At 43.3% G+C, this 20,485-nt stretch overlaps 2 protein-coding genes across 3 annotated transcripts in view; one reads left to right on the forward strand and one right to left on the reverse strand.

Annotated features, from left to right (window-relative positions):
• Positions 1 to 2,997: 2,997 nt before the first annotated feature.
• Positions 2,998 to 5,073, reverse strand: glrx3 (glutaredoxin 3). Its single transcript, XM_086039091.1, has one exon. It carries the CDS (start codon positions 5,068 to 5,070, stop codon positions 4,051 to 4,053), a length of 1,020 nt encoding a protein of 339 aa, XP_085895217.1. The 5' UTR covers positions 5,071 to 5,073; the 3' UTR covers positions 2,998 to 4,050.
• A 744-nt stretch (positions 5,074 to 5,817) lies between these two features.
• bag6 (BCL2 associated athanogene 6) overlaps positions 5,818 to 20,485 on the forward strand; it is a 15,720-nt gene continuing 1,052 nt past the window's right edge. The window contains exons 1-24 of one of the 2 annotated variants that reach the window (XM_086038777.1): positions 5,818 to 5,944; positions 7,026 to 7,113; positions 7,196 to 7,313; positions 7,718 to 7,932; positions 8,053 to 8,124; positions 8,245 to 8,367; positions 8,630 to 8,835; positions 8,925 to 9,057; positions 10,321 to 10,521; positions 11,472 to 11,706; positions 11,904 to 11,951; positions 12,624 to 12,973; positions 13,049 to 13,121; positions 13,662 to 13,984; positions 14,137 to 14,401; positions 15,016 to 15,185; positions 15,412 to 15,465; positions 15,562 to 15,670; positions 16,168 to 16,292; positions 16,404 to 16,538; positions 17,849 to 17,905; positions 18,034 to 18,243; positions 19,578 to 19,685; positions 19,788 to 19,934. In XM_086038777.1, coding sequence (XP_085894903.1) covers positions 7,033 to 7,113; positions 7,196 to 7,313; positions 7,718 to 7,932; positions 8,053 to 8,124; positions 8,245 to 8,367; positions 8,630 to 8,835; positions 8,925 to 9,057; positions 10,321 to 10,521; positions 11,472 to 11,706; positions 11,904 to 11,951; positions 12,624 to 12,973; positions 13,049 to 13,121; positions 13,662 to 13,984; positions 14,137 to 14,401; positions 15,016 to 15,185; positions 15,412 to 15,465; positions 15,562 to 15,670; positions 16,168 to 16,292; positions 16,404 to 16,538; positions 17,849 to 17,905; positions 18,034 to 18,243; positions 19,578 to 19,685; positions 19,788 to 19,934 — 3,558 coding nt within the window. In that variant the 5' untranslated portion in view covers positions 5,818 to 5,944; positions 7,026 to 7,032. The remainder of the gene's footprint in view (positions 5,945 to 7,025; positions 7,114 to 7,195; positions 7,314 to 7,717; positions 7,933 to 8,052; positions 8,125 to 8,244; positions 8,368 to 8,629; positions 8,836 to 8,924; positions 9,058 to 10,320; positions 10,522 to 11,471; positions 11,707 to 11,903; positions 11,952 to 12,623; positions 12,974 to 13,048; positions 13,122 to 13,661; positions 13,985 to 14,136; positions 14,402 to 15,015; positions 15,186 to 15,411; positions 15,466 to 15,561; positions 15,671 to 16,167; positions 16,293 to 16,403; positions 16,539 to 17,848; positions 17,906 to 18,033; positions 18,244 to 19,577; positions 19,686 to 19,787; positions 19,935 to 20,485) is intronic. The other variant, XM_086038778.1, reaches the window with a different exon arrangement.

Raw genomic sequence — 20,485 nt, forward strand, 5'->3', positions numbered from 1 at the left:
TGGAGCAATTGGGCTCCATTCTGGGATAAGATTGAAGATTAAATAAGTAGTTTGTGGGATCCTTTGTAAATAAGGCTTTATTTCAGCCAGGTCACCTCTTGCTTAAAAAAAAATCTGCAAATAAAGAACAAACCTCACTTAGCAGTTATTCACTTGCATGCCATGGTATTTACTTGTTTGAGGCCCGTAACATCATTGGCTTGTGACAAGCTTGAGAGCTTAGCATCCTCTTCCAAATCGTCTCGTGCAGGTGACTCGCTTTCACCCGAGAGATGAGTCAAAAGTTTCACTTCACTTTGAGGTTGTCTAAATGGGGAATTCCCCAGCATCCAGGCAGCATTCTCCTGGATTATTTAAATGTCACCAACTTTCTCCTTACTCATCTGTGTCGAGCATACAAATAAACACAACAGACGCCTACACCATTCACAGTGGCGGGCTGTGTGTTGCTGGTGCTTTACCTGCTTAAATGAAAATATTTTTTCATGAAGCACACAGGTATGATGACCATTTCCCTGCTAACTGAATATGAACAGAACTAGGAATACCTGTATGGCAGAATATCAATAGCACATGGCTTGTTTTTGTGTTGATTTATAGTTTGACATATTGGAACTTTCAGAATCTGATCAAATAATAAAATTCATTTGAGAATTTCTTGGGGGGCCCTGCAACTGGCCGGCGACCCGTTGAGGGAGTAGTCCGCCTTTCGCCCAAAGTCAGCTGGGACAAGCTCCAGCACTTTGTGACCCTGAACAGGATAAGCGGTGTTGAGAACGGATGGATGAACTCATTTCTCGGGGAGAGCTACAGCAACCCCAAGGACCCCTTTGTTGGCGTTACTGTGCCTTAACTTTCACAGCAGTCCCGACTAGTCTCCCAGTTCCGATTGCTGAAAAACATCCCCACTTCATGATGCTGCCACCACCATGTGGGGATGGTGTTGGTCAGGTGATGAGCGGTGCCTCCTTTTCAATGGCTGGCATTCACGCCAATTATTTCAGTCTTTGTCTCATCAGACTACTGGATGTTCTTTCTGATGGTGCCTTTTGGGAAATTTGTGGCGGACTGCCACGGGCCTTTTACAAAGGAGGGCTTCCATTTGGCCACTCTTCCATACAGGCCTGATTGGTGGCTGATTGGTGGATAGATGCAGAAATGGTTGTCCTTCTGGAAGGTTCTCTCTCCAAAGAGGACCGCTGGGGCTCTGAGAGTGAACTTTGGGTTCAAGGTCACTTCCCTGACTAAAGTCCTTCCCCCCCGATTGCTCAGTTTAGATGCGCAGCCAGCTCTGGGAAGAGTCCCGATGGTTCGTAACTTCTTCCATTTACAAATGATGTTAGCCACGGTGCTCATTGAAACCTTCAAATCATCAGAAAACTTTCTGTAACTTTACCCAGACTTGTGCCTCGAGCCAATCCTGTCTCAGAGGACTAGAGACAATTCTTTTGACTATTCATGCTTGGGTTGTGCTGTGACATGCACTGTCACCTATGGGACCTTATAAAGACCGGTGTGTGCCTTTCCAAATTATGTCTAATCAACTAAATTGACCACAAGTGGACTCCCAATTAAACTATAGGAACTTCTTAAGGGTGATCACTGGAAACATGATTCACTTGTATGGCGTTAGGCCGATGCCACAATTACGTAAGCGTAATGTCAAATACCGCGTACAAAAATGTGTTTCGCGTGTATGTAATGTGAAAGACCGCGCACAAAAAGCATGTTTTGTGCGTTCAAAAATGTGTTTCGTGTGTACAAAACCGTCCACAAGCACGCATAGGATAGTTTTTTTACGCTTGCTTCTTCTCTCTACTACGCGTACAATACGCTGATTCGCGGTTGCGATTCAGGCGTTATAATTGTGCCACAATTCTTAACCAATCGGGAGTCGGACAATGGGGCTAATTCCTATTGGCTGTTTTCTATCCAATCGAATTTTACGGCAGAAAATACGACGTCCGGGAAGCCTCAAACACAAACAGTCGATGGAAGGGTGCGGTATATTGTTGTGGTAATAATTTTAAAAAATATTTTTTTTCTAAGTATCTTTGTTTGGTTTAACGTTATTGTCCCTTGAGACACCAGCAGTTTTTTTTCTTCCGGTTTTTCCCCCCTTCTACGGTTGGATAGTATACTCAGAATGAGCCCTACTGTCCGACTCCTGATTGGTTAAGAATTGTGGCACAATTATAACGCCTGAATCAGCGTATTGTACGCATAGTAGAGAGAATAAGCAAGCGTAAAAAAAAAACTATCTTGTGCATGCGTGTGGACGGTTTTGTACACGCGAAACACATTTTTAAACGCACAAAACATGCTTTTTGTACACGCGAGACTTTTCTACATGGTAATTCACATTACATACACGCGAAACACATTTTTGTACGCGGTATTTGACATTGCGCTTACGTAATTGTGGCATCGATCAAACGCCATACACTTGAGCTTAACTTTGAGCTTCTTGTCAAAGGCTGTAAATACTTATGTAAATGTGATGTCTTACTTTCTTTTTGACACTCGTAAGGATAAAGCAGTTCAGATAATTGATGAATAAATCTTTGCAGACAATTCTTTTAAATGTTCTTATGTTGTCATTATGGGGTGTTGTGTGCAGAATTTTCAGGGGACAAATGAATTTATTCCATTTTGGAATAAGGCTGTAACATAAAAAGTGCAAAAGGTGAAGCACTGTAAATACTTTCCGGATGCACTGTATTTACTCACTAAACAGAGTGAAGTATTTCATGAACTTATTGTTTAATTTTTTTTATTTTTTATTTTTTTATGATTATAGCTTAAAGCTAGAAAATGCCCCAAATTCACCACCTCACAAGAAACTATTGTAGAATACTCATCAAAATAGCTTGTAGGAGTTTTAAGAACTACGAAAATAAATTAACTTTTTTTTTTTGCCTTATACTTACATTTTGAGATGTGCATGTACAATATGACACACACTCACCTTATTTCACCCAGATTTAACACACAAAGTGTGGGTAATTGTTAGCTAGAACACATTTTATTTATGTAAGCAGTGCCACACAGTAGTAGAAAAGCTGTTCCATCCTACAGAAAATGAAGGTGACTAAATGTGAAACTGATAGTGTGATGACGCAGTCAGGATGAGTCAGACAGTAAATAGCATTTTTGTTGACATTAAAGTACATAACTCACACTTTGATGCATTTAGGAACAGTGCTTCCAAGTGAGTTCAGTACCCTGCGGTTCACATATCGCACATAGTTTAATCCTCATTTTTGCCTTTGTTGTACTTTGTAGACCACATCCTATTTTTACAGCAACCCATGTGTTCCTTGACAGACATTATTGTGCGGCTACAATAAAGAGGAAACGATAGCTTGAAAGACGGGGCTCCCTCTCATTCACTTGAATGGACCCAGACAAGTGCGTACACCTCACACATATTTTTACCACAATCTTAATTTATTTTAACCACAGGTACATATGAAATTGTAAATATGGTTAGGTGTTGTTGTAAAACACTATGTGTATTGTATATGCTGTATTCTTTGCTTGCTTAAAGCCATGAAATGGTCGTGGGTAGTGGGGTTCTTCGCAACAACGCTTAAACAAACGGCTACATCTGTCGGCCAATGAGATGGCAGTGACATCACGGCCCTCCTCGGCCTGCATTCTAGAACCAGGTTGGAAGAGGTTCTGAGGAACAGTTTTTCTGGAACTGCACGGCCTTGAAAAAATGTAATGGAAATGCAACCACACAGGGCCGGGTTTGGTAACAAATATGCTTGCAATATCTCAACTATTAAAAGTGGAGACGCTTGGAAATTTACGCTGCTTATGTGTTGCTTTGTTTTACATTTTGTGTTTTTTGAATATATCTTGGTCAATTCAGTGTTTACTGTGAGCATAAATTTGAAGCTGGCAATATGTCAACGTTACTGAAACTGAAAACACTTGGCAATTTTGGTACGGTAATTTACTAACAAAGATGATTCTGACATACATGGTTTGTTCTAGCGAGCCAAATGTGGCCCCCCGAGCCAAGAGTTTGACACCTTTATCCTAAGAGTCCCCCTTCAGCACGGTCAGCAGCTCGCCGCTCTCCTTAAGCTCCTTGACAATGTCCAGACCCCCGACGAGCTCGCCTTTCACGTAGAGCTGTGGGTAGGTAGGCCAGTTGGAGTAATTCTTGAGCCCCTGGCGCACTTCTTCGTCCAGCAGGATGTCGAACGTGTCGTAGTCCAAGCCAGTGCTGTTCAGAACCTCCAGGATCTGCCTGCTGAAGCCGCAACGCGCCGCTTCCTTGCTGCCCTTCATGAACAACATCACCGGGCTGCGGTTGATCAACTCCTTGAGTCGGTGCTCCAGGGTGACCGCCGTAGGGCAGGCGCTCTCCAGGTCGCCGGACTCGGCCATCTCCTTGACAATGTCCAGGCCGCCCAGGAGCTCGCCGTTGGCGTACAGCTGCGGATAGGTGGGCCAGTTGGAGTAGGTTTTCAGACCCTGGCGCACGTCTTCGTCGGAGAGGATGTCGAAAGTACTGAACGGGATGTTTCTCTCATTGAGGAGGGCCACCATCTGCCGACTGAAGCCGCAACGGGGCTCCTGCGCGGTGCCCTTCATGAACAACATGCAAGGCGCCGCGTTGATCAGCTTCTTCAGCCGCTCGTTTAGATCCACCGGGCCCCGTTCGGGCTCCGAGCCCACGCTGGCTACCAGTCGCTGGACCTTCTTTGAGAGCTCCGGAGCATGGGCCCCGTCCAGCCGGTCCACTTGCACGCCGCCTTTAAAGAGGACGAACGTGGGCACGGAAGCGATTTCATACTTCTCCGACACGTCCGGCACCGCTTCAGCCTCTAGCTTAACAAACGTGGTGTGAGCGTGCTCCTTGGCCAGCTCGGACATCACCTCGTTCATCTGGCCGCACTGTGGAGCCCATGACGCCTGGAAGTGCACCACCGTGAGTCGAGAGCCAGCTTTGGTCAGGAAATCCTCAAACTCCGCACGAGTTTTCGCCTCTACAAAGTTCGCCATGTTGCTTCGAGGACCGCTTCCGGAACTGTGACGCATTTTTTTTGACATCTCGTTGAAACAAAATTAATTAATTAATTAATTAAAAAATGAAAACGGAAACATTTCCAATTCTGTCATTCCCCGTATCCTTTCCATTAATGTATTTATTCAAATGTTATTGAATTGGGATTCGTTGCTTAAAGAACGACTTCCGGTCTTCTTTTTGTAAAACAAGCTGACGTAACTGTCACGCAATTTGCAACGTCTCGTCAAAATTCAATAAAAATGAAGAACTTAAACATTTCCCAAGTCTGTGCCATTTGCATGAATCGTGTTCTTTTAAAAAATGTAATTAACTTGTGCTAAATTTTGATTGGTTCATCATGTATTTTTGTATTTTATGTATTTTAGCTCCGGCTGGCTTCGACGCAACTGTGAAGCAAAGCTGCCCCTCCAAGTCCGTTTGCCATATTGCAACTCGTTTTGCTCTTGTTTCCATTGAAACAAAAGAATGAACGTTATAACGGATGAAATGGCCGGTTTCTGAATTGTGTTTGGTTCGCGATGTTACTCTGAGCATTACAACATATACCTGTGACAATCACAATAAAGTGTATTGTGCTCTAAGTCTGATCCTTTTTCATTGAAATAAAATGAATAGTACAATACATTTGAGCCTTTTCTTGTAGGGATTTTTTTTAATTGACAATTTTTTAATAACGAACAAATTCTTTCTTTTTTCTTTTTGGTTTGTTCTTACAAAAATGATTTTGTAATAAAATACGAGTACATTTATAATTTCCTGTCTCAACGTTACGTCACTTCCACATACCCCGGCAAGTGCTAGCTTAGCTAGAGACGCTAGCCGGAACGCGTTTGGAATTTGGTGATAAGAAACAGAAGTGTACGACAGATAAGTGAAACGGGCAGAGTAGCCATCAAGGTAAAACTGTACTCTTTTTTTCGCCATTGCGATCATAGTTTGTATCTTGACATAAAATAAATACCTTCTTGTTGCTGAACGTTAGCTCGGGGTTCGCTCTTGTTAGCTTCGTTGCTAACTTCTCCACACAGGAGTCCATCCCGTCAGCTAGTACTCTGAGGAGGTGGCAGCGGCTGGTGTTTTTGTCAAAGTATACCCCACCACTTGTGTCCTTTAGGCAACATTTAAGTGGCATTAGTGTTGCTTTTTTTATAGTCGAGTTTCCTCGGTTAGCTAGAAGAATCCAGAACGTCAAAGTAGACGTAGTATACACTGAGGTCTGAACAACGGCGCTGATAAAAGTGGCAGCCTTTCCAGAAGCACTGTGTGTTTACTTTTTAAGTGTAGCTCTAGTTTGTTTAGATTTTTGTTTAGTGTAATGCATCTCTAGTGGGCGATGGCAAAAATCTATCTCCTTTCGAAAATGAATGACGTAACGATAAAACCAGCTAAGTCTAGTAATGTACCAAACAACACTAAGGTTGCAGGTCAAATTGCGACCTCAGCTCAGGCAAGATTTGGTTAAGTATAATTGATTGTATGCGTGTCATGCTATCTAGCTTTTAAAAATATATTTTTTTAAATTGTGACAAATGAAATATTCATCTGACAATTTTGCGTATATCCATAATCAAATTAGAGAAAGGTAAGGGAGACTCTTTAGAAAACAACCGGAAGACATGTTGATGCTGTGTTTTTTTAAATAGGAAAAACGACCTCAAATAGTTGAATAAATACAGCATGATGAAAATGCAGACATGTTGGCTATTTAAGCAAATATACCGTTTTTACTTTATTAGATTGTATTTAATTCGAATTATTCATAAAAGCATTTATGTGCGAATATTGCTGCTGTGATATATTTTTTTTTAATTTAAATTTTAATCTCCACATCAATTTGTACATTAGTCTAGCTATTTATAAACGATTCTGCATAGTTGGACCTTGAGTGGACACCAAATGTCCTATATAATAACAACGTGGAAGCGTATGTTGAATATTATTCTGTCATTATGTTTATTACCTTTGTGTCATGTTACAGAAACACCATGGAGGAACAGAGTGCAGACATAGAAGTGACGGTGAAAACATTAGACTCTCAAAGCAGAACCTACACTGTCGGCAGTCAGGTAAATAAGGAAGTAACTTCAAACTGGATTCTCAGTTTGTGATTGGCTTGATCTGGTATAAAAAAAATTCCACTTCTTGTAGTTGACCGTAAAAGAGTTCAAGGAGCACATCGCGTCTTCTGTGGGGATTCCAATTGACAAACAGCGGCTCATCTACCAGGGCAGAGTCTTGCAGGATGAAAGGACCTTGGCAGACTACAGTGAGTAATCCACATGTTGTATGTCACTTAATTTAGCACAACTGGAGAAACCAAAATGCAACACTATTCAATCGAGGGTTGACCCTTCACTGTTCTCGCAATTCAAATTGATACCGTGATGAGTGACAATTTCATATAGGGGTGCACGATAACAATCGGACAAATAACTATCGGACTGGTATTGGAGAAAAATGGCGTCACATTCACGGGTCTGATACCAACAAAACTGGACCAATAACAAGAGACTCCTCAAATGCACCGGCATTGGTCTGGTAAATTTGAACTGAGCCTTTTGTAAAAACTGGAATTTTGGAAAGAAAAATAAATAAATAAATAAATTAAATACATTTATTTATTTATTTATTCATTCATTCCTCACCTCCAACATTTCCTGTGTGTCTTAGATGTGGGTGGCAAGGTGATTCACTTGGTGGAGCGTGCACCCCCTCCGCCCTCCCAGCCCGGTTCGGGGGCGGGTGGCACCTCAGCCGACGGCGGCGGCTCATCGTCATCACAGGATGGGCCTCAGCCGCCTCCGCACGACCGCAACGCCAATAGCTATGTCATGTTGGGGACCTTCAACCTCCCTGTCAACATCATGGACCCCCAACAAATTCAGGTACAACCTGTGGACCTTTTTAGTTCTCATAGTTAAAAAAATGTTTGTTTTTTTTTGTTGTTTTTTTTTTTTTCTTTTTACAGCTTCCAGCATTGACATTTGTTTCCTCCTCCTGTTTAGATGTCAGTACAGCAGATGGTGTCTGGCATGGGGGACAATGCGAGGAACGCCAGAGTGACAACCAGCACTGGGGTAAGTCGTTATTAAGTAGGTCAAGGAGCTGTGTGTTTGGTTCTTGTTATTTTTCGGAAGCGTCAGATCTATTTTATAATCCACACACTTGAATATTCTCATCCGCCTTGTCGATTTCAGAGCAACGGGTCGGTGAATGTGCACATTGACATGGATCAGCCGGTGCACAGCGAACCTCGGCTGAGGTTGTTGCTAGCCGAGAACATGCTGAGTGACATCAATGATCTCATTGAAAGGATGGAGGTGAGACCCCCGGCGCACCTTGCATAAATGTTCTACTAGTCACCCTCAATTGCAAGGTTATAATAGCTTTGGGTTTTTCATCAGTTTTTTGTTCCTTTAGAGTTTTTTTGTTTTTCTAATTCAGTTAGTTGGTTTAGTTTTTGTATTGTAGTTTTTTTTTTTTTTTTTTTTTATAATACAGGGTGTTTGTCAGGTGCAGTATTCAAATATCCTGCTAAAATCCAACCTTCAATTTTGTAATTTACTGCAATTGCACCGTCAGGGTCGGACAGATGACCCGTCTGTTCACGCCCAAAGAGAGGCTTCGTCCGCCGCTGCCCCGCCACCTCCTTCGTCTTCGTCCACCACCTCCACTCCATCTCCCTCTGCTCAGCCTATGGACACCTCCCCTCCTCCGGTGACACCGCCACCTCCGCCCTCCGCTTCCTCAGTGCCATCTGAGGGACCGACACCTCAACCTGGGCCCCAGTGAGACTCTCACACACTCGCGTTGACACTCATAATTAGCTCATTATGTTTTATTGGAAGTGAATATGCCATTGTTTTTCATTAACTAGACACCCCAGCCCGACCGAGCTGGCCGAGATGTTGTCGGAACTGCGGCGGGTGGAGGAGAGGCTTCAGCCCTTCATCCAGAGAGCTCACACCATCTTGGAGACGGCCACGTCCGCAGAATACAACAATAACACAGTAGGAGTTACGCTCCTTTAGTCGGGGTTCTGCATAAACAGTGGCCCGGGTTGGACCACCTTATGTTCAATGACAATGGCCCAAATGAGCCAGCACACATTTCTTACATAAATCCGATGAACTCATTCTTGCTTTTTTCCATATTCATTAGTCAGTATTTTGATTTTCATCCCCTTAAATTGATCAATCATCATTGATCTTTTTACTGTGCTGCAAACATTTTTTTGTGCGTTATGTCCTTCCATAAGGAATGGCTTGACCAAGATATAACGCGCAAAAAAATGTCAATTGTTGAATATTCAGTTTGATTTTATACTGCGAAATCCCCCCAAAACATCCATTATTATCCATACCGCTTATCCTCACAAGGGTCGCGGGGAGTGCTGGAGCCTATCCCAGCAGCCTTCGGGCAGTAGGCGGGGGACACCCCGAATTGGGTGCCAGCCAATCGCAGGGCACACAGAGACAAACATCCGCACTCACAATCACACCTAGGGGCAATTTAGAGAGTCCAATCAACTTACCATGCATGTTTTTGGAATGTGGGAGGAAACCGGAGTACCCGGAGAAAACCCACGCAGGCACGGGGAGAACATGCAAACTCCACACAGGGAGGCCGAGGCCGGGATCGAACCCACGAACTCTGAACTGTGAGGCGGACGTGCTAACCAGTCGACCACTGTGCCCCCCCAAAACATATCAAGGAAAAAAAGTACAACATAGATGTATTATTTTCTTAAAGGCTTTAAGGGTAAGTCAACCCAAACATATTTGTTTCCAGAATATGTTCTATGCAGGCCCACTAGTTGAAACAAGGCATTCTGACAAATATTGCATTTGTGGAATAAGAGTTAATCCACCCATTTTTAGCACTGTTTTCTGAAGCTGGGCCATGATTGGTCGTTATCTGAGCCCTGAGCAGCTGTGATGTTATTTTCAGTCGACAGATGTGGAAAAAATGTCCGCCCCCTGAAATGGCTAAACGGGTGGATTTTGCTGCTTAACTCATATTCCAACGCAATATTCATCCGAATGCCTTGTTTCAAGTAATGGGCCTGAAAAGAAAATATTTTTGAAAAAAAATATGTTTGGGTTGACTTCTGCTTTAAATAATACTGTTTGAGGATGCTTAATTTGAAAGCATCATTGAAACTTATGTCATTACTGTGCAGGGCCAGGGCCAATACAGCACAGCTTCCTGAGAAAAAATACTCGATACAATCGTTCAAACCCAGCCTAAACCCGTCTTCTTTTTGTCTGCAGGAAAGAGAGGACGACCAGCAGACGCTGGTCCTCACATGGGAGTGTCTGCGTCTCTTGGGTAATGCCTTGGTGGCCCTGAGCGATCTGCGGCTGAATCTCCTGAGCCCGGTGCCGCGGCACCTCCACGTAGTGCGGCCCATGTCCCATTACACAGTTCCCGTCACGATGCCCGGCGCCGTGCACCACCACATACCTGTGCAAGTAAGTTTGAGAGTGGGCAGTTATGGCAAGTAACCAAGTACAAATACTTTACTTAAATAGATTTTTCAGGTGGCTTTTTTATTTTTACTGCCTACTTTTGAAAACATCTTTACTATATACTATATAGGTGGGGGGAAAAAATCGACAAAGTTGATCACAAATAATGGTCGATGCAAAAATCTTTGCCGGCACCATTGTACTAAATCCATATAGACATTTAATGGCCACATAACTCCATTGTACTCTATGTAAACCACTCATGACCTGATCGCTGTCTATTAGTGACACTGCAGTCTGTGAGATTTTCCCTGTGAGTGGCACGTCTCATTAGGTGTCGCCACAGTTATGTTTGGCACACCTGATGCACCCCACTCATTTTTATCTGGATTTGGTACTGGGTAACACAAGCATTGGGTTGGCTTTAGGGTCAAATATACCCATTTGGATGATAGCGTTCATGACTGGGATTTGAACCGTGGTCCCCTGTATCGAAGGTAGCAATCAGCTACTCGATTGACCTTATCTGCAAACAAAATAATTTGAGACGAAAGTGTTGTTTTGTGTCAGCCTAAAAGCACCAACTTGTGGCATTAAAAAAGTTTCTGTATAACCCCCCAAAACATACAGGATGGGCGTATTTTTTTCAGTTCTTAGTAGCTGAGCAACTGTGATGTCATTTTCAGTCGACAGCAAGTGGGAAAATGGCCGCCCCCTGAGATGGATAGAAACAGGCAGATTTTGCTCCTTGATTCATACTCCACAAATGCAATATTAATCAGAATACTATGTTTAGACTAGTGGGACCGCTTGCAACGTATTATTGTAAAGAAAACATTTTCAAGTTGACTTGGAAGAGTCTCTCCACCGAGGAAGAGTACTTTTTGCCACCGCTGAGTGCGGCTTTGCCTTATTGGTCCCGCTGACTGAAAATCCCGCGTCTCCTCCCACAGATGAACCTGGGCGCCACCATGTCCGGCGCAGCCAACGGCACCGAGGGACAAGCCCCGCCCGCCCCACCGGCCGGCCACTCAGAGCAGGCAGGTCAGGGACAGACCTCTCCCTCACAGACTTCTCCGTCCAATCAGCAGGCTGGACAGGGACAGGGCCAGGGCCAGGCCGGCCCCCGCGTCATCAGGATCAGCCACCAGGCAGGCCCGGTGGTCATGATGCAGATGAACACGGACGGTGTGTTGTCCCCTGCCTGCCACTGATTGAATCTTTCTTACACATCATGGCTGCCAGTGCAGCCTTTTATTTGTTAAATGTGGTTTTTCTCCCCTTCCCCCACTGCATGATCATCTTAGGGGGCATACCAGTGTTTGTGTTTTTTGTCCAAAAACTAATCTGTTTTGTGATATTTGTACATGTGTGTGTGTGTGTAGGCTCAGGCCCGAACCCGACTGCTGGTCACCAGATGCCAGGACAGCCAGGTAAAAATATATTTTCCCAGCTCAAACAATGAGCTCAATCCAGTCCGTATTGTCCAATGGTTAATCATGGCAATTCTGATTTGCGTCTTGCGTTTGTGGAATATGAGTTAGGTAGTAAAATCCACCCAATTTTACCACATCTCAGTCATTTTGTCACTTGCTGTCAACTGAAAATGACATCACAGTTTCTCAGGCCTCAGGTAACAACCAATCATGCCTCAGCTTCAGAAAAAGCTGAGCCGTAATTGGTTGTTACTTGAGCCCTGTGGAACTGTGATGTCATTTTCAGGTGACTGCAAGTGACCCTTGCGATGGCTAAAAAAAACAGGCGAATTTTGCTGCTTAACTCATATTCCACCAACGCAATATTAATCAGAATGCTTTGTTTAGACTTGGGGAGGTGCATAGAACATATGATTATAAAGAACAATTTTGAGTTGACTTTCTTTATCATGAGTGTGTAGTATTTGTTGCATTATTTGGGACATTTTAAAAAAATTATTTGTTGTAAATAAAAAGTAAAATGTACATATACAGTAAGATGTTTAATTATTTAACTTAATATATTATTGGTTAATAACGAAATGAATAGTAAATATTACAATGAAGACGGCTCATCAGTTTGAACATGGGTGAGAAATGATTGTTCACCTTGATTTTGCTTCCCTTTAGGTGGTCTTCCACCAGACTTCATGCGTAATCTAATGCAACAGATCACTCAGTACGCCACGGCTGTGGCGACCAGCGCCGCCGCCGCCGCCACAGGCCAACCAGGCCCGCCGCAGCCCACCCCTCCCGGCTACAACTCCACGGCTAACTCCTCGGCCACAACCACGGGTCCTAACACCCCGACAACCACGCCTACTGCGCCGCCGCCGCCCCCTCACGCCGGTCTACAGCCCCAGGCCAGAGTGGTGTTCACCCGTCCCCCCTTCGCTCCCAACATCCCTCTGCCGGCATTCGGCACTCGAGGCACCACCATAAACGTTAGGGCGGCCATGCCGGGCCAGCAGCCAGGGCAGGTGGGAAGCATACATTCGTCATTACTGTCAAGTTCACTAATACACAGTTGAATAATTCAGATGTCTTGTTTACAGGCTTTCAATGCTGCTGCTGTCAACCAGATGATTAGTGCGGTGGTTGGTCAGCTTCTGATGCCAGGACAAATGGGCAAGTATATACTTTAATTCATGGAAACATCTTAGAGGGGACAGATTTTTAAATAAATGTTTCCTCAAATTGTAAAACAGTTCATGCTTTTTTTCAAAATGCCCCATGGATAAAGAATTACAGCACACTATTTTTGGGTAGCCGAAATGAACCCATTCAAAGGTATAAGCTCTGCATTGAAAGTACCAAAACACTACTCAGCCATATGCCTTTGACAGTTTAGAAAGGTGAAATTAAGTTCACCTGTGAAAGTTATTGTGAATTTTAAATTCATCCTGAAATTTCACCCTAAAGCCCAATACAGTGAGTAATTCAACTTTCCATAGCAAGGCGAACAAATGAAAACAAACAATCCAAAATGTCATAGATGGGCAAAGGAAGCGTATCAGTAGCCTGCTTTACATGGAGACTTTTTGTCATTCTGATTGAAATCATTCTGACTGAAGATCTCTGGTCACCGGACAAATTAAGCTAGTATCTCGAGCACCACTGCATCCCTAACTTTTTGGGAATAATATCTCCATTTTTTTATTTTCACAGCTGGTCAGGCGGCTAACACCTCCTCCTCCTCCACCACGCCAACACCCTCCTCCACATCCTCTTCTGCCTCCTCCCAAACGTCCTCCACCTCCTCGTCTTCCTCCTTCTCCGTCTCGAGCGGCGACGCCAACACCGCCAGCCCGCCGAATCAGTCAGAGGGCAACGGCGGCCAGCAAGCCCAGGCCCCCGAGATGCACCCAGACCTCGGCCAAATGCTCGGCTCGCTCCTCGGCGCCACCGGCCAGGCGGGGGCGCCCTCCATCACGGTCACCACCTCCAGCATCCCGAACCTCATGCGGGGGGTAGCCGACTTGATGCAGCAGGTCTGTGTGGTTCGTCTTTGACAATTTTGCCACGTTGTTTGTTAGGTCAATAAAATACTGTAGGTTGGCGCTACAAAAAAGTTGCAGCCTGCTGGTGTGCAACTGGTTTTAGACACTTCTTGGTGCCCATTTCCACTCTCCACTCCACGCAGCCCATCTTCTCCCAGCCGCCGCCGCCACCTCCGCCCCCAACCGGCACCAACGGTGCTCCTAACGCGAGCACCAATCCCACATCCAACCCCGGGGCGGCGCCCGACGCTCTCAACCCAGAGCCGTTCATCGGCATCGTCCGCGGCGTCCTGACCAGCATGATGGGCTCCTTGGGCCAAGCGCAGAATGATACAGAGAGCATCGCGCAGTTCATGCAAAGGCTCTCTCAGAGCACCAACATCTTCATCAGCCCGGAGGAGCCATCTGGTAGGTGACACAATTAACTACAATGGTGTCATACGCCCCCCCGCATTTCCGGGCATCTTAATGATAGGTTTCTAACATTCTAAATACAGAGGATAAATGATTACAGGATACCTCACATGTACATGTTTTACATATCGTCGCTGTCCTGTGAAAAACACGTGTGTCCAATTTTGTAATTTGAAAAAATGTTCATGTTAATGCAATGTCTAACGCAGAAACCCCATTCACGTAAAAATGTTTTAAAAAATTTAAAAATGGGCATGTTTTTCACAGGACAGCGATGATATACAGTAGATATTTATTTTTAAGGTCTATAAATAATAATTTACAACAAAGAACATTTTAAAATGACATTCAATTATTATTTTTAATCTATAATAAAGCACTCACATTTTAACATTTGTTATGTAGGTAAGTGCACTCCATTTACCTCCACCCCCACCATTTTATTTCATTATTAAAATAGTGTTAAATACTCATTTTATTTGTATTTTTTTAAATTACCTGGCCAATCTTTCCCGCCCCTTGTGTAGCAAATTCATTTAAAATCCTTTTCTAAACAGTTGAAAGAGCGCAACCCCATGCTTGCCTCATTGTGTGTCTGTTACGGTCAGGGTTCTTCGGCGAGCTGCTGATGCTTGTTTGCCAGACGTTCACCATGTCGGATCTGGTCATGCTGCTGCACGGCCATCACCAGCCGCTGGGCCGCATCCAAACCCAGCTGGCCCAGTTCTTCCGCCAGAGCTACCTCAACGGCCGAGAGCCCACCGATGCAAACATCGCCGTGAGTACCGCTGGTTCACAGCTTATATTCCTTTTTCGTTAAATTTCCATGTGTTTTATTTGGACATTCATGCACACATTACGGGACAATCTGATAAGCACAGAACAAGGGGAAATCAGTAAACAAATAAACCAGCAATATCAGAACAAACAACACAGAAGGTGATGAAAAGTCCCCTTTTTAGATAAATGAAATAACAGTGATTTTTTTTTCTTCTTCTTCACAGGCTGCTGCTGATACCATCGTGCAAGAACTTGAGGAAGACATCTCAGAAAGCTTTGTGAGTTGAGGTTTTTTATTTGGCGCTAAGCTGTCCGTGTTCTGCAATCTTGTGGTCATGTGTCCTTTTTTTTTTTTTTTTTGTGGCTGCACACAGAGGGAATCCTCGGTCACCGTGCTGGAGGGCGTGGATGTTACCCAGACCAACATGTCTTTCTTTCGACAGCAGCTGACGCTCATTGCCACACACATCCTTCGCTGTACAGGTGCACTTCATCTGTGTGGATGTTGTTAGCTGTTGCCTATTGTTCATTGAACTCTCCTGGCAGCTACCACATGCTCATGTCTGTGATAGATGAGTAAAAAGTAGACAAATGTTGTGTGACATGTAAAATTCATTTTACATGGTGTATAAGTTTGTTTGAAAAAAAAATGTCTTGAAAAAGCATGATCATTTTAGTTTAGTTAAGTTTGAGTGGAGATTTGACAGGAGTGTTTTCAGATTTGCATCGGCATCTTTATTTATGATTTTATTTACATTTTTTTTGTCCCTTTATTTTATGGTGTTTTTTTTTTTCTGATACAGGGATGGGGAAAGTATAGCTTGCGAGCTACACATGCCTCGCTCCGTTCTTAAATCCAGACTCCACAATATCAAGAGTGCTGATTTATTTACATGATCCTTTTTTTCCCCCTAAAACTGATTAGTTAAAATGTACCCCCTTTTTGTTTTTAAATGTATTTTTCTGTCTATGTTTCCCAGATGATTCTTTCGGCCTTCGTCTGCTTCAGTTGTGCAACCAGGCTCTGTTTGAGTGTCTTGCACTCAACCTGCACTGCCTGAGAGGAGACCAACGTGCTCTGACCGCCGTCATTAACCACCGCATTGTATGTCAACAATCGTCACTTCTTCCATCTGAACTTTGTCCGTATTTTCCATTTTCTTATCTTAGTGATGTATAACTTGCGCTTTATTTGTTTCTGCGTGTGTGCTTTTAGCGGAGGATGTCGAGCGACGTCAGCCCAAGCTTGCTCAACTGGATGACCAGCATGATGACCATGAGGCTGCAGTTCATCCTGGAGCACCTTCCCGTCACCACAGAGCAGATCCATAATTATATTGTTTACACACAGGTAAACACCACTACTGCTTCAGTGATATCTAGGCTATATTCTTTTTTTTTCTTTAAAAAAAAACACATTTTATTATTGTAGAACTCTGAACATGTGCTGTTGGCACCCTACATATTCACATTTCACAGGGATTGAAAGTTGAACACCCCTCACCTCCCTTGTCCTGTTGTGTTGAAAGCAATTGTCCAAAAGTTGTCACACCAGACACTGGTATTGGTTTTATCTGAAGTAGCTGAACACTTTGCTATTATTCTGTTGTAAAGGTCAATTGGACCTTTTGCCATCTGGTGAACGCGCATGTAGTTGTTCAGCCTGTCACTATATGTTACTGGCATAGATACCTGAGCAAAGATACATTATTTGTAGGATCCATTTTTTTGTACCACTTATTATTTAAAGCAGAATTCCCCATATTGCCCACTGCTTTAGAACAATTTGACTGATCTGTCAAGACCCACAGAATATTGTGTGCTGTGAACAATATAAGCCCTGAACCTATCAAAATCAAGAGTACATGTAGAGGAAAAAAATGTTTGTTTCTATAAATATATCAAGCTTAGACTGACAAATGAGAAGCACTTAATGGTGATTGCGTGAGCGAGGCAAGAAAAAAAATGTACACTGATGCAATTTGGAGCAAAATAATCTTTTAAATGAAAATGTGAAGTCACACTTTTATAAAAAAATAAATAAATAAATACATAAATACTAGAAAAAGGCATATTTTCCTGGATCGTTGTGCCAAAATCAAGCAATGAATTCAAAAAGAATTAGACACAAACAAAACACTTGAATCAGAATGTCCCCATGTTATTGTGAAAGAAGATTCTTTTTCAATTGAGGAGTTATAGTCCTCTATCCCATTTTCCTTCCGTAGGTCAAGTTAATGCACAATAAATAGTTGTGTTGTCATGTTTTTTAAGCGTTTTATTTCTTTATAATAGTGTGTTTCACGTAAAAGTATAACTTAATTTTGGGGCTGAAACTGATTAATTGCATTTACATTCATTTCAGTGCGAAACATTACCTCGATTTATGAACGGTTCAAGTTTCAAACGGGCTCACAGAACCAATCAAGTTCGTAACTTTAGGTTCCACTGTATTTACTTTACTTTTCCCTGCGGTTTTTGGAAAGTAACCCAGTGAAAGCATTACTGTACAATGTGTGTTTTTTTTAAGTCTAGAAATAAAGTTAGGTGCGTAATCTACAGGTCACATGCTGTATGTCAAGGAAGTGCCTCCTGTTATATCCTGTTACGGTGGCCATATTAAATGCTCATAAATAATATATAACATTTTTCTTTTCACAGAGGGATCAGTCCGGCGCGACCGACACACAGGAACCAGAACAGACACAAAGTGCGACGGTAAACCATCTGTCTCCTTATCCTCTTTTCTAATTCATTACTTATGCGTTGATATTTAGACCGGTGTTTGACTTTGCCTTGCTTTGTTGCTCTGTTTCTTCTGCCTTCTTTTTTCCCCCTCCCCGAAGATGAGTGAGACCCTCTCGCCAGCCGCCGCCACCACAGCAGAGGAGGCCATGTCAGTGTCGTCGTCACGGGAGACCAGAGCGCCACCCGCCGACTTGGCCACCGCAGGCGGGGCCGCGCCGTTGGGCGGCGACAAGGCGGCGGAGGGGGCCGAGGGCACCAGTGAGGTCTCGGCCGGAGAGTCTGAAGCCTGGGCAGCCACCGTTCCTCCTGTGAGAACTTTTTCTTTCATTGGGAGCCGGGATTTAATTGGGGTTTTTTTTGTTAAGGATTTTGTGGAATAGTAGGTAGTTTTTCAGTCAAGGATTCAAATGGACATTGCAGTAGCCCAGAGATGGGCAAACATTTGTGGTCAAGGCAGAGGCTACAATATAAGATGCGCGCAATAGTATGGAAATTACTTTCATCTGTTCCAAAAAGTCTTGACTATAACCAAACCGTATGAAAACCAGAGTAATATTTTCCATAGGAATTGATGTAAGTCCAAGTATTCATTTCCAGACACCCAACAATTTTATCAAAAATACATTTTATTCAGAATAACTAAAGATTATCATCCAGAAGACAATGTGAAATAAATATAAATGACTAAATTGATAAATCGTTTTTATCTTTAAACCATTAAGGCCTAAAGCACCTGGCTCAACCGCTCCCCAAAACGTAAGGTCACCTTTGGAATTACCCTTGAAAAGTTTTCCCAGAAATTCAACACTTACAAATAATTTATCTCAGCCCCTGTGGCAGACAGAAACATAATTCCAAAAGGTTTACAGAGCTTGGACATGTGGCTTTCACACAGGCATAGTTTATTATTATTTACTGTTTCAATCGAAGATGTAAAAATAACGTGTCAGTGCAAGAGAAGCACTATTTTAATTAAAAAAAAAAAATCGGGTGGGAATTACCATCCTCTATTCTGTTACAAAGACGTCAAAATCGTCATTGTCTACAAACCATATCATATCACGTTCGACTGGTTTCACTGGTTCAAAGTCCACAAAATCTGCGACATTCTCCGCGGTCTCGCAACACCGTCACGTGTATATTCTGATGCATTTCATTGGAGACCGAGAATTAAATAATAAATAGAAAATGACGTTTACGCTCTCCCCGTTATGCGCTCCAGTCCTTAATGGGTTATTGAACATATCAACCTTTAAGACAATGCCAGTCATTGTCCTCATGAACATGTTGGAGGCTTTTAACATCTACTCTTTAAAAAAATGGCCAAAAAAAAAAAAACCTGTCAAGGACGGTCCACTGTATAAAAGTGTTGCTTTGGCGCAGCTTTTGGCATATTGGTACCAAGGAACTATTTTGAAGTGAGCGGAGGCGCTCCTTACAAACCATAGCCCTGCCTAATAGAAAAGTAGTGCTTTGCCGCCATTTTGTGCCATCCGTGGGCAAATATAAACATGCGCGTTCGCTTCAGAAAATAGATGGCTTGATGACTGTTCCCTGTAGTTAAAGTTAAATGAAGATCACTCCAAACAGATGCATTGATTCTCTTGGTAGCTGATGATTTAGGTTTGGGAATGTTTTGCAGGAGTGGGTACCCATCATCCGTTGTGACATGATGACTCAGAGGAAGATGAAGGCGCAGCCCCCACTGTCCGACGCCTACTTGCACGGCATGCCGGCCAAACGCAGGAAGGTGAGCAAATTGCTTGTGGAGTAAATTCACTTACCGATAATCAGCGTCCTTCCTCGCTGCACTCGCGTGTTTGGTTTATTTGATTTTTTTCCCCGCCCTCAGACGGGACTGGGCAGCGGGAGCCTGGTGTCGCTGTCGGACGCCGTGAGCCAGGCGGCCAGGACAGCTGGCGTGAAGCCCATCACGTCCGGCGAGCGTTTGCAGGAAGAGCTGGACTCACCCGAGCTGAGGGAAGCTTACTCGGAGCAGGTAAATGCTGCACCACTCACTCGGAAGTTAAAACTGCAGAAAAATTACATCATGAGTACAAAAAGCTATTACAGCGAACCCCCGTCTGTCGTGGGGGATGAAAATCTGCAATATTGAGACTACATAGAATCTATTTTTGATAGTTTTACCCCTCTACAACACTTTATACATGTAATAAAACACACACTTATTTAAAGACACTTTGAAAAGTATTCTTTAGTGCCTGTTGTCATTCTCTCGCTTTTGAAATGGGAGACCATAATATAACATCACTTTGAGGACTTGTTGGCTCTCTCAGTTCTCCAAATAAAGCGTACGGTTGACCACTGCATACTCTGTTTGGCATCTGCGAATTTGCATGTTCATACAAAAGATTTTTTTGCCCCACATTTTTGCGAATTTAAAAGAAATTTTGTTGTTGTTTCTTGGGATATTTTCCCCAACAAACCAAACCCGTTCTTGGTATAAAACCGTGAATTTAATGATTATCATGTTTTTTTTTTTTAAGAATATTTGGCATTTGAAGAAAAAACATTTTTAATCTTCCCAGT

The sequence above is a fragment of the Filicampus tigris genome, chromosome 8 (genome assembly GCF_054856515.1).
Source record: "Filicampus tigris isolate MCC_2025a chromosome 8, RoL_Ftig_1.0, whole genome shotgun sequence".
Taxonomy (NCBI): domain Eukaryota; kingdom Metazoa; phylum Chordata; class Actinopteri; order Syngnathiformes; family Syngnathidae; genus Filicampus; species Filicampus tigris.

Bases quoted from the DNA above. Each gene is read 5' to 3' on its own strand.
- glrx3 (XM_086039091.1), bottom strand. From the start codon at position 5,070: ATGTCAAAAAAAATGCGTCACAGTTCCGGAAGCGGTCCTCGAAGCAAC.